The sequence below is a fragment of the Hordeum vulgare genome, chromosome 3H (assembly GCF_904849725.1).
Source record: "Hordeum vulgare subsp. vulgare chromosome 3H, MorexV3_pseudomolecules_assembly, whole genome shotgun sequence".
NCBI classification, from domain to species: domain Eukaryota; kingdom Viridiplantae; phylum Streptophyta; class Magnoliopsida; order Poales; family Poaceae; genus Hordeum; species Hordeum vulgare.
The window spans coordinates 6,025,193-6,037,506 of NC_058520.1; the positions used below are offsets into that span (position 1 = coordinate 6,025,193).

At 44.6% G+C, this 12,314-nt stretch overlaps 2 protein-coding genes across 5 annotated transcripts; both read right to left on the reverse strand.

Moving 5' to 3' along the window:
* Positions 1-730: 730 nt before the first annotated feature.
* LOC123439172 lies at positions 731-2,250 on the reverse strand. The gene is made up of 4 exons (XM_045115915.1): positions 1,694-2,250; positions 1,547-1,601; positions 1,358-1,468; positions 731-1,245 (listed from the first exon to the last, which is right to left on the reverse strand). The coding sequence occupies exons 1-4, from the start codon at positions 1,946-1,948 to the stop codon at positions 971-973; spliced, it is 696 nt and encodes a 231-aa protein (XP_044971850.1). The 5' UTR covers positions 1,949-2,250; the 3' UTR covers positions 731-970.
* A 2,348-nt stretch (positions 2,251-4,598) lies between these two features.
* On the reverse strand, positions 4,599-10,034 carry LOC123442423 (glycine-rich domain-containing protein 1-like). Of its 4 annotated transcripts, none has more exons than XM_045118464.1 (9): positions 9,624-10,034; positions 8,859-8,982; positions 8,456-8,698; positions 7,918-8,376; positions 7,127-7,671; positions 6,544-6,739; positions 6,249-6,407; positions 5,432-6,151; positions 4,599-5,353 (listed from the first exon to the last, which is right to left on the reverse strand). In XM_045118464.1, the coding sequence occupies exons 1-9, from the start codon at positions 9,779-9,781 to the stop codon at positions 4,889-4,891; spliced, it is 3,069 nt and encodes a 1,022-aa protein (XP_044974399.1). In that variant the 5' UTR covers positions 9,782-10,034; the 3' UTR covers positions 4,599-4,888. The 4 variants fall into 4 exon arrangements, with proteins under 4 accessions (XP_044974399.1, XP_044974400.1, XP_044974398.1 ...); XM_045118465.1 differs by having other exon boundaries at positions 4,599-5,383; positions 5,498-6,151; positions 9,624-10,033; XM_045118463.1 differs by having other exon boundaries at positions 4,599-5,209; positions 5,288-6,151; positions 9,624-10,033.
* Positions 10,035-12,314: the final 2,280 nt, after the last annotated feature.

Sequence of the window (12,314 nt, forward strand, 5' to 3'; positions counted from 1 at the left end):
ACCATGTAAAAAAAATTTAGAATATTCCAAAAAAAGTTGAAAGAAATGTGAATGTCAACAAGGAATGTTCCTACAACCCCTACAAATTTTAGGTCCAAATTCGAAATTCACATGAGAAACAAAAAAAGACAAATCCGTACATGAATAATGGCATCTTGACTTTTTGTCTTTTTGTGACACTATACACGATGGATTTGTTTCTTTCTTCCCAATATGTTTTTGAAATTTTGATTTGACTTTTCTTTGGATTGTACACTCGTGTGATGTGAACATCCAGATTTTTTAGCGATGGTATCACCCAAAGGTTGGGAGCACATGATATTCTCTCTAGGCGATCCAACTTTGCATCAAGATCCATGCAATATTTATCTTTTTTTTGTTTCTTTCAAATGAGAGAACGCTTGACTTGCAGGTCAACGCCACGCGGGCACACTGTTTGAATAAAATGTTTTTGATTTTTCTTTATGCAACAGAGATTTGTCAAATTAAAAAATTCGAATGATTTTTATCATCTTATATATTTCTATATGAATTTTTAATTTTGCTAACCTCATGTACCATGGGGTATCATCTTATATATTTCTATATGAATTTTTAATTTTGCTAACCTCATGTACCATGGGGTATCATCTTATATATTTCTGTCGCGTTACAAATCCGCAACCATGTTGTTTAAGTGATAGCAAGTACAGTACATTGCTTTAACGAAGAGGACGACTGTTGCTCTGAATTTTGTTTCAGAAATGCATAAAGCGGGTCCGTTGTGTTTTCAGAAGTTTGAACAAGGGGAACAACGAGTAAAGCGATACGGCGACACACCCGCTCTGTATTCACTGTCCTCACTGAAACACAAAAGAATAGCAGGATTTACAAGGCGAGACGAGCAATCAATCCTCTTTGAGGCAGCTCAGTCTCAACCACACTACATCTAACCTCAGCTAAACTACCTCTCATCTGAACTACACCAGCTCTAATTATTCCGTGATGCAATCGGCGGAATAGGCATCGATGAAGAGTTGCCGGGCAGCTGCTGCTGCTGCTTGGGTTTGCATGGGCAGTGCTTAGGGTAATGATTGTTGAGGGAGCTGGTGGATTGATCTTTTAACTTCAACATCGTGTTGCAGTGGTTGCACGCTCCGTACATAACGTAAGGGTTTTTGGTGTATATCTTGGTGAAGTTGTGCCAATGTTTTGATTCTGGTCTCGGTCGCTTTGAGGAATCAGTGGAGGGCAGATCCGGAACATCTAATGATGAAAGAAGGATGTAATGTTAATGATTAATTGCTTGTTAGGAAGAAATTGATTCATCTAAGTAAGAGCTTGTTGTTTGTCTGCAGCAAACTAGAGTTAAACTTACCCACGCCGTACTCATCCACGTCCATAGGTGAACGCTCTGTCGCATCATCTCTGGAAGCCACTTGGTCCTGTTCGTCCCACGGGAGAATGAAAGGGTCAGCTGCACGTGCTCCTGTAAATTTGCAAGATGGAATTATAACGGTAATATATAAATGATTTGCGCGAGAAAGAGGATAGGAAGCTCATTTACTTTTTCCCTTGGGTTTGATTTCCAGCGGGTAGGTGTGGCATAAAGACAGTTCTTCCTACAAACAGTAAAAAAGAAGAGGAGTGGGTTGGTAAACATATATAACTTGAAAAGAAGAACATGAAATTCCAAGATAAACATGCTCCTTACATCCAGATACAATCCACGGCGATCTTTCATAGTCATAAGAAGGTTGTACCGCGTCATGCCAACAACCGGCTTGGTGCCATCCGTGGGTTTCAACTCCATCGTCATCTTGGTCCCCACGAATTTAGGGGAGTTGCTGGAATTACCTTGGGAGGTGTTAGGGATGGAGACCAATTTTGTAGGCGACCAAGTCCCCTGATCCGTCTTCCAGCCTTCCATGTGCTTGATTAAGCACCAGAGCTCCAGTCGCTCGATCATTAGTCTGAGCTCGAGGCCGTCGGGGAAGGTAGCTGCTTCTGAGAACAGATATCAGCTGCTGGTCGCTACATCTGGGAAGGTCTCGAGTCTGACTCTCAGGGAGGTAGTAGATCTCAGCGATGCCTGCCATCGAAGCGTTGGGGATTCGATTCGGGACCTCTCGAAGGAGCTCTTGTGCTACGGGGAGCTAGGATTGGGGAAGAGGAAGGCGGGGAGGCGTGGTTGACTGTGGAGATTGATGATGCAGCAATGTTTTGCTATCGGGATTGGGGAGGTGTGCTGCGAATGGAGCGGCCAGGTCAGGTGGTATATATGGACCAAAGACGGCCGGCCGGGCAGAGCCAAGGTGCGGGTACCCGGCAGGCGAAGGGGAAGAGCCAATCTCGCAAAAAAAAAAAAAATGCAGCCAGAAAGTTTGACCAAGTGGAAGCGGCAGAATTCAGAGTGCGCCCGGGCACCCGGTAGCACCAGGGGGCCCGCACGTTCAGACAAGCCTCCGAAGTCTTCGAGGTGTACTCCATCGATCGCAATCCCTATTCGACGCTCGTGAGCGTCAAAAGGGGGCACGCAGCTTCGCTCAAGCTTGATCTCAAATTCGCGAGGCTGGTTCGTTTCCTTTCTGTTTCTTTTTTGTCTTTTCTTTTCTTCTTTCCTTTTTATTCTTTCCTTTTCTGCTTCTGTTTCTTTTTTTTATTTTATTTCCTTTTTCATGCATAATGAAAGGTTCATTCTTCTTTGGAAAAAGAGTTCATTCCGTGTTTATACACAAAAATGTTCATCTTATTCCAAACAAAAAAATGTTCAACTTATATTTAACGAGTCTTCACCCCATATTACGAAAATGCTTAACTTATTTTTAAATTTGCTCATTGTGTATGCTAAAATTGTTCAGCGCATATCACAAAATTGTTCAATGTGTATTTAAATATTTGTTTCATCTTATGTCACAAAAATGTTCAATGTGTACTTAAATAATGTTCGCATTGTATAAAAATATGTTTGAAGATTGTTCAGAGCATATTAAAATGTTTATCGTACAAAAGTTTCAACAATCTTTTGGAATTTTAAAAGTGTGTTCACATTTTTCAAACGTTTGTTCACTGTATGTAAAAAAATGTCCATTGCCTATACGAGAATTGTTCAGTGTGGAAAAAATAGTTCACCATATATTAAAAAATGTTCAGTTGATATTTGAGTAAAGTTCACCATATACTAAAAACGTTCAATATGAAGTTTTAAATTCATTCTATTAAAATATTGTTTGGAATTTTCACCTTATTTACATTGTGTCTTGTTCTTATAGTGGTGCACTGCAATGTCGACACAGAAGAGCATCAGCTCGACTAGTTATACTCGCATGCGTGTAACGAGAGGTCCCAAGTTGGATTTTGCCGGTCATTTGTTTTTGGTATATTTTGGCGGTTCGAGATGTAATGGGCCAGCCCAATTTAGGGAGTCCGGAACTAAGGGGTCCTCTATCGGTTAGCTCATCCCTTATAGGCCGATCATATGGACCGCGTTGTTGAAGATCAGATTGTGTGACGACCTCATGCTTGAGAAAGAATGTTCCGAAGACTGTCATGTCATCCAAGCAAAGTAGTCTAGATCGTCCTATCTGTCCCCTGCTGGAGGTCGTTTGTATGTAACCCTAGGAACCCCTGGTGTCTATATGAACCAGAAGTTCTCATCCGCATTGGAAGGTTGATTAATATAGGGTTTAGCTCATACGATCTCAGAGAGATCAACTCTGTAATTCTCATCCACATCAATATAATCGAACAGGACGTAGGGTTTTACCTCATCAAGAGGGCCCGGACCTGGGTAAAACAATGTCTCCTTCTTCTCGTGTAACCTATCGATCCATGGTCCACAGATCGGGACCCCCTACCTGAGATCCGCCAGTTTTAACACCAGTATTGATGATTTCATTGAGAGTTCTGCTGTAGGATCGCCAGAAGGATCGATGGTTAGCTTAATCATCAGCAATCGAATCAGCAACGGGGACATCTTCGTTCCCGGACAGGTTCTTGCGTTCGGCAGCTTCACACTGCGCGCCAACCCGACCGACTGTTTTGACCAGATCGGAGGCTTCGTCTCGAGTCAGGAAATAAGGTTTGGGAATCTCGAATTCTCCGCCGACTCGCGGGGCAATCTGTTCCCCGCTAAGATCACGGTTTCGTCCGATGAGCTCCAAAATCTCGAAGCCTTGACTTCGAGTCTCTTGTCGGGCCATGACCTCGGTTCCCTCGTTGTCGAAGAGTTGGCCTTGAGCCCGAACCCGACCTAAGTGCGCGCGCAACAGCAAACGGTCATTGCCGAACACGCATCCCTAAAGTGGCATTGAACTGCGACAGACGCGTCTTATGGTACCGAGTCGTTACATGGTGGCAAAGTGTGGTAGCTCCTTGCAATTAACTCCAGGTGTCAGGATCTATTCGTCCGATCAATTTCCATTTTTTTTCTTTAATCTCTTCCTTTCCATTTAAACATAATCATATAAAATTGCATGATTGGTTGCGGGAGCATCAATAAGAAGAATATACGAAAGCGCATGCTAATACACAAATATCATCGACCGGCCCTCCCGTGTCAAATTTAAAGGTTGGTTGAAACATGTGGTGCCGCCATAGCTATGCTTATGCACGAAAAGTACCCAATAATCAAAAATTATATGATTTCATATCACGCTTACCACAAGTAAAACAGCATATATTCACCACAACACATTGTGCGCTGTGAGTAGAGGCATGGCGAACTGCACAGGACAGAGTGTGCTTTTTATTCGACTTCATCTCCGACTAGAGCGTGTGGCATGCCATCGCCGACGGTCACCACGCGGACACCGGCCACCTCAGGCATAGTTATGCTTATGAGGCTGTGTTGAGCATGCTGCCACAGCCAGAGCCACAACCTGAACCATGGCCACCAGAGTTGGCATGGTTAGTCTCCCATGATCATGCCACCACATCCACCGCCACCGCACCCGGCGCCACAGCCTGAACCGCAGCCCCCAGACTTGGCATGGCTCATCTTGGAGCCTTCCATGATCATGCGGCCACATCCGCCGCCACCGCAGCCGGCACCACAGCCTGAACCACAGCCCCCAGACTTGGCGTGGCTCATCTTGGAGCCTTCCATGACCATGCCGCCACATCCGCCGCCACCGCAGCCGGCGCCACAGCCTGAACCGCAGCCCCCAGACTTGGCATGGCTCATCCTGGAACCTTCCTTGACCATGCCGTCACAACCGCCGCCACCGCAGCCGGCGCCACAGCCTGAACCACAGCCTCCAGACTTGGCATGGCTCATCTTGGAACCTTCCATGACCATGCTGCCACAACCGCCGCCACAGCCTGAACCGCAACCGCCTGACTTGGTGAAGCCAGTCTTGGAGCCTTCAATGACCATGCTGCCGCAGCCACCGCCACAGCCTGAACCGCAACCACCTGACTTGGCAAAGCCAGTCTTGGAGCCTTCCATGACCATGCTGCCGCAACCACCGCCGCAGCCAGAGCCGCAGCCTGAGCCACAACCACTAGACTTGGTGAAGCCACAACCGCCTGACTTGGCATGGCCAGTTTTGGAGCCTTCAACCACCATACCGCCACAACTGCCACCACAACCTGAACCGCAGCCGCTAGGCTTGGCAATGCCACCCTTGGAACCTTCAATGGCCATGCCGCCACAACCTCCACCACCACAACCTGAACCACAGCCACCAGACTTGGTGTTCCCCTCCTTGGAGCTTTCAATAACCATGCTGCCACCGCAGGAACCGCCGCATCCCGATCCACACCCAGCAGACTCAATATGGCCATTCTCTCCGCCTGCAACGACACCACAACTCGCATGACCTTTCTTGTAGCTCATGGTGACCACAGAGACACCACATCCACCACCACAGCCTGATCCACAACCACCGCACTTAGAATCAGCCACCTTGCCGCTTGCAATGACCGAGCCGGCACAGCTAGCATGACCAGCCTTGTCACTTGCCATGACCATGTCGCCGCCACCGGCCGTGCCACAAGCGCCACATTGTGCCGGACCAGCAGTGGCGCCTGCTGCTCCACCTTTCACCATTTCAGATGCCACTGTAGTATCAGGCTGACCTTCAATGAGCTTCGCACCATGTTTTCCGATGGAATTCAGGAACAAGAATGACATCGCGATCCAGGGAAGCAGAAACCAATCCTCATCCACCTAAATTTAAGTAAGAATGTACCATGAGTGTATCTGACATGCAAGGAAATTAATTTTGACTAGTTAGAAGGATATGGCGTTAGAGCTGACGATGTACCGTGATAAATTTTGATTCAGTGTCAACTAGGGCGACTGCTTTGCCATAGGGGTGTTCAGCCGAGAACTTCACAGCGGTAACTGCTGCTGCAGTATCTTCAGCATGCTGACTGCAGCATTTGAGTTCATATGCTAGTCTCCTTCCCTTGTATAGTTTGATCTGCTTTGTTCAAAGAAGTACCAAAACTATGAGTATGAACTTAAATGCATAAACGTTTCTTATTTACATATGAATTAATGTAATCATTATCTTCAGAGCAAACATGAATTGAGCTGTACACTGCAACTGTCCTTACCAATTTGTTGTCGTATTTGAGCTCGTGTATGCAGCCATCCTTGCTTGGTTTCAGGTCATGAGTGACGGATGGGTTGGAGTTGTTGAGAGACCATTTGTTTTCCGTGAATTCTGCAAGCTGAAATGGATGCTTTGATGACTTTGTTACTCCAACCAATTCTTGAGTGAGAGCCATGCCACTCTTGGCCTTGTGCTCCCTGAATTAAGGGGATGAATTTCTCATTAGACTAGAAAAAAAAACAGATATTTCATTCATAGTAAAATAATCCCCGCAAATTTTTTTAGTAAATTAGAACTTTGCCGTGTCCACTGGAATAAATTTGGATCTGTTTTGAAGGCGAAATACAGATACTTCTATATAAGTCGAATATTAATTCCTGCAGAAAACACCAATTTGCAGTTTGAAATGAAACTGTTATTGGCAATCGATGTATCACATAGTAACTTTTTATTCGTTTCTGCAACAGAAAAAAAAATCCAAGTATCATGCAAGACGTACTAATCAGCAGACAAATGCGTTTCTAGACTCAATGTTCAGTTCTTCACATATATGTGCCGACTGATGCCACGGACAGCGAAAATACCTTATCTGAAGACGAATGAGTTCAGTACCACAATCATACACGAAGCGAGTCCAGGAGCTCATATCTTGATCCTTGGTGGAATGTGGCAATAGACAGGCCTTCAGAGAGCAAGGCTTCACATTCACCATGCTAAGAACCTGTGAAGCCTGCCTTGGGACAGTACAAGATGCGGCGACACGAAGACTGACAGGAGGGGAACCAGCATAAGCGCCGCAACTTTTCAGTTCAAACCACCTCTCAAAGGAGAGCTTGGAATCATGCTGTGTAAGCTCTTGAAGAGAGATCGAAACCTTCCCCAACGGTTCCGATTTCTTCGATGACGATGCCCCAGAATAGGCCAGATCAACCATTACTGTAAGAATGAGTTCGCCGGTAGGTTCGCATTGGAAACCAGCTCCAATACTCTTCCCTATTTTCGATGAAATATCCAACCTGCCGCCATCACCGATAAGTGCATCTGGTTGAGTCTTGGTGAACCATACATACACACTTTTCTCTGGAATTGCAGATGGTAAGTTCTTGATGTCCACAATCTGTAAGTATAACTACAAAAGTATGAAAATATTTTGAGTTAGTAAATTCAGTAACTGTCTCTTGGCGCTGGATCGTGTTTTTAGATAACTGATACCAGGCGTTTCTTCCAAATTAATAATCTAATATTAATAGTAGTACAACATACAACATTTTGGGTTAACTTACTAGATCAGAAAAAACTTTGAATCCAAAATTATTGACTACTTGTCTAACTGTTGCTTCATGGACAGCAATAAGATGTAAAAAGAATATCATACCTCCACAACTGCTGTTTCAACAACAGCAAGACGCTTCTCCGCTTCATCGACACCAAAAACACCATCTTCCTCACCACCAAATTCTATCCGAGGAACGGATGTCACGGGAGACGGCAAGCTTCCACGGTACATAGCGCCGGCCTTCCAGTACCTCACACCAAAGCAATCCTCGAACTGCTCGGTGGTGCCTGAAAACCCGGTGTCGAGCTTCTTCCCTTCGGCCCGATCGTCGTCCGTGTCATCGTGCTCCAGAACTCTCCCAAGGAGACCCACCATGTCATCGCGGTAGGCAAGAGGATTCAGTTGGTGGGTGTGCCACATCAGATCCACATCGTAGGTTGGCACACGGAAGAGGTTCGTTCCTTTCTCCTGGTTCATCTTGATCAGATACAAAAACCCTTTGTACCGAGCCAAAGCGTCTTCAAGGAAACGGCGATCATGCATGGTTGGTGTTCCAACCTGCCAGAAACGAAGGAATTCACTGAATTTCTCTACATATTTATTTAACAGAGCAAAGTTTAGTAGTGTGACCAGCTACCTGGTAGACGAAAGAAGACTGTCTCTTAACAGCTGAGATCAAATCGTAGGAAATGCCTCCTGCGGTTCCATCGCCCACGTAAACAGATTCTGTAGTGTACTCCAACTCAAAGGGCTCCCCAGGATATAACTCGGTCCAAACTTTCTCGGACGGATCCTTGGACTTTGCTTGAACGGAGGACTTGACATTGTTAGAGTCCAATATCCTGCCATATAATCTCTTGCAATCCTTTATGTATCGATTCTGAAACAAGATGATTTTGATTTAGAAATTATTTCCAGCCATGTTGACACTAGTATTTTCTTTTATGCCAGGTGTTGCAAACATATACTGCTAGTTCTCCAATGTTGTGATGACAGATTTTGAACGACACACGAACATCTGTGAGTTAATATATGTGTACCGGGTTAAGCCGATGGCAGTGCCATATCCATTCGCAGTCAAGCGGAACAACCAGAGGCTCATCATCTGCAAGAATAGCGGCCTTGGTGTGCTTGGCAAGAAGGGGAAGCCAGCAAGCTTTGTACCTAGCACAACAACAAAGTCAGACAATATTTCGAAGTCTTCCATACGATACAGAACATAAACTAATTTAGCACCGGTGATATTTTTTACATAGTAGTATAATCAGTGATTTCAGCATGATATACAGGGTCTTTAAAAGTAAAATAGGCAGACAGATTTAATTACATGCCAAAACTATCTAGATAAGGCCCGAAACTGTAGCACCAGACTGTAACTGGAAGCACAGACCAGAGGATGGTTTCAGAAGGAAAAATTACTGGCGATTATCGATGCCATTCCTTATTATAAAACTGAAAACCCAAACATATATTCTCAGTTCAACTCTGTTCCACCGACCTAATTATACCAAGGTTAACTGAACTAGTGTTTTCTTTCTGTCTGATTTTGCTGAAGAAGCATGTGTCTGTCAGGGTGATTCAACAGGAGTTTACCGAAGAAACATGGCAACGATTAATCACTGAGAAAATTTCACTCCCAGCACAAGAAGACGCCATAGATGGTAGAAAGTGTTGATCAACAATACCCAGAAGATAAAAGAAAAAACGATGAAACGCCTCGGAAAACAAACTAGATTCACAGACGCGATGGTCTCTCTTGTGCTGCTCAAGAGGCAACAGGATGGATGGCGATAGTCGGTAGGTACCTGCGTATGGCCCTGTGGAGCAGCGGGCCGTCGTAGAGCCACCGGCGGCGGTCGACCGCGGCGAGGAACTCCAGCTGCCGCAGCGCGGCCGGGACGAGGTCCTCGCCGATGCCGATCCCCTGCGCCGCCGCCCACCGCGACTCCTGCTCCGCGTCCATCTTTCTTCTCCCTCCTTGCTCCGATCGTCCCCACCCCACCCACCTGCAAGAACCTGAGTGAGGGAGACTGCGCTACGGACTCCGATGGCTGACTCTCTGCCACCAAGTAACCATGCATGGCTCCCTATTTATGCACCGAGGGAGGGAGCCAGGAGCACGCAAATAGTGTACGGCGAGGCAAAACACAGCACAGAGATAAATTATTGACCAACTGAAATACTCCACTAGCATCGATCGCTATCCAATCCACGGCGAATAATGTATGAGCTGCTTTCAGTTAAGGGCACTCGTACGTAGCGTGTGCTGCGCGCGCATGAACAACTCTGCACGCTTTCTGAACCCATACGATATCCATCCATGCATGATCGATCTTTCTTGCCAACTATGCACACTTGTGGCTGCTGGTACTGCAAAAGCAAATGCAAGTGCAAGTGCAAGTGCATGCATCTTCTACCAACTCTCCAGCTTCCTTTTGCAGCTCGTTTAGAAACTTTGAAATGCAGAAAAAGATATTACACCTGCTATAAATACTATGCACACAGTAGTACGACAAGTTTTTAGATCAGTGACAAGAAGTAAAATTTAGTCTGGATCATGTAACAAAACCGTGGCAATAATTTCGCAGGACCCTAGCTAATCCTTGCAAAAAGTATTGTTGCTTGCAAACCCAAGAAAACTATGTGATGTAACACATCACGCTTGGACTATTCAATAATGGAGATGCTCGGCCTGTGCGGATCATGCCGCTTCCGGAGCATACGCAGCACGATAGTAGTACACTCGTACTGCAGTAGTACAGGGCTCAAGGCGTTTGATCGTACGGTACGTCACATGGCCGTGGTTTCTGCCAGGTCATCTCCGCACCGGATAAACAATTCTGGGGCGGAATTATGCTATTATTACAGATTAGAGCATCTCCAAAAGTTCCATAAAATAATTACAGTTTAGGGGAAGTTGGGCACACAAAAAACAGTCTCCAAACATTTCCATAAACGCCCAAGAAATTACAAATAATCCCGTGTAACCTTAAAAAAAACCTTCATCTACGGGAAGATGACCGCCCTTTCCGTAAAAGTGTCACACCACCCAATCCCCATTGGAGCCCCCCCCCCCCACCACCACCAACGACTGTCGTGCAGCTTGCTCGCCGTCGCTGAACAACATCGTATGATGTCACCACCGTTAGTTGGGGTTGCGTCACCACGAAAAACCACTTATAGGGAAAGTTTTCACGGAACTGAGAAAAGACCGCACCTTGGAACTTCCTCCAAGTTATATGGACATCCCGTAAAACCACTTCTATGGAGAATTTTTTACAGAAACCGTTGAAGATGCTCGTCCGTTGGGTTTATATGGTGTTTGATTGGGTTTATTCTTGGCTTTTGCACTTTGGTTTATAAGCTCAAAAACATCTATTTATGGGATTCTGGCTTTAGCTTTTGGCTTACATAAACATGTAGCAACACTGAGTCATAAGTCTAAAGCGTATAAATAGGTCATTTTTTTGGTTTACAAACCAAAGTGTAAATGCCAGAAACATGACCAAGTCTCACGTTGGTTGTCGGAGGTAGAAGATGACTTATAAGAATGTAGTGTCCCCTCCTATCAAGCTGGTCTTTCAGACAATATCTTATTTTTGACCCTCTTTAGAAAGGGAATTTTTGTTTTAGCCATTGTAGATTTTGCTCATTTTCCTTATCCCACTCTAGTTTTTGACATGTCACTTTTGTCACTCTTAGCTTTTGACAATACATCACAATTGTCATTTCATGGCAAAAGCAAAATAATTTCATTTCACTTTTGCCATTTTCTATGTAGGTTATGAGGCAAAGCAACAAAGACTAAGACCGAGCAAAACAACATATAATCTAGTGAAATGTGCTAAAATTGATAACAAAATTCATGATGCTTGTATTGTATCTAATGCCAAAGTAAATTACGTGGAGATCGGGCGACATAAAAAACTTAGCAAATTATGTAGGGGAACCATCATCAACTCCCCACGAGTACCGTTGCTTGTTTTCTTATTGTTCTTAGGCGTCATCCCATTGTATATGTTCTACTATTTGCGGCACATTTGAATTATCTAGGATTATATGTTGTGCCAAATATTAGTTGCATACTCTTGCTGGGATGGATTGCTCTTGTCTTGCACCGCCTTTTTGCGGCACGAGATGTAAATGATTCAAGGCCAAGTGTGGTGTAGGCATGCAATGGCATCATATCACTTAACCTAGTAAATGTAAAAACATACATGCCCATAAAATATCAAAAAATGAGCAACACCAACGACTCCAGGATAAACCACTCACTCACAATTTATTTACTCTAGAATTTTTTTAAATCAGTAGATTTTTAGTTATCCCTTCTATTTACTTACACCTAAAAACAAAAATCTTGCACTCTAGAAACCTCCGTCAACTTTAGATATTTCTCCCATGGTATTTAAAGATACTATAAAAGACAGAATGATATATACATATACTTAGAATTTATCTAAGTGGCAAAATGGAATAGGTGATAGAATGCGAGT

Bases quoted from the DNA above. Each gene is read 5' to 3' on its own strand.
- LOC123439172 (XM_045115915.1), bottom strand. From the start codon at position 1,948: ATGATCGAGCGACTGGAGCTCTGGTGCTTAATCAAGCACATGGAAGGC. The intron at 1,469-1,546 runs GTAAATGAGCTT...GCAAATTTACAG, and splicing joins AATCAAACCCAAGGGAAAAA to GAGCACGTGCAGCTGACCCT. The intron at 1,246-1,357 runs GTAAGTTTAACT...TTTCATCATTAG, and splicing joins CGTGGATGAGTACGGCGTGG to ATGTTCCGGATCTGCCCTCC.
- LOC123442423 (XM_045118462.1), bottom strand. From the start codon at position 9,781: ATGGACGCGGAGCAGGAGTCGCGGTGGGCGGCGGCGCAGGGGATCGGC. The intron at 8,983-9,623 runs GTACCTACCGAC...TTGTTGTGCTAG, and splicing joins CTCCACAGGGCCATACGCAG to GTACAAAGCTTGCTGGCTTC. The intron at 8,377-8,455 runs GTAGCTGGTCAC...CGTTTCTGGCAG, and splicing joins AGTCTTCTTTCGTCTACCAG to GTTGGAACACCAACCATGCA.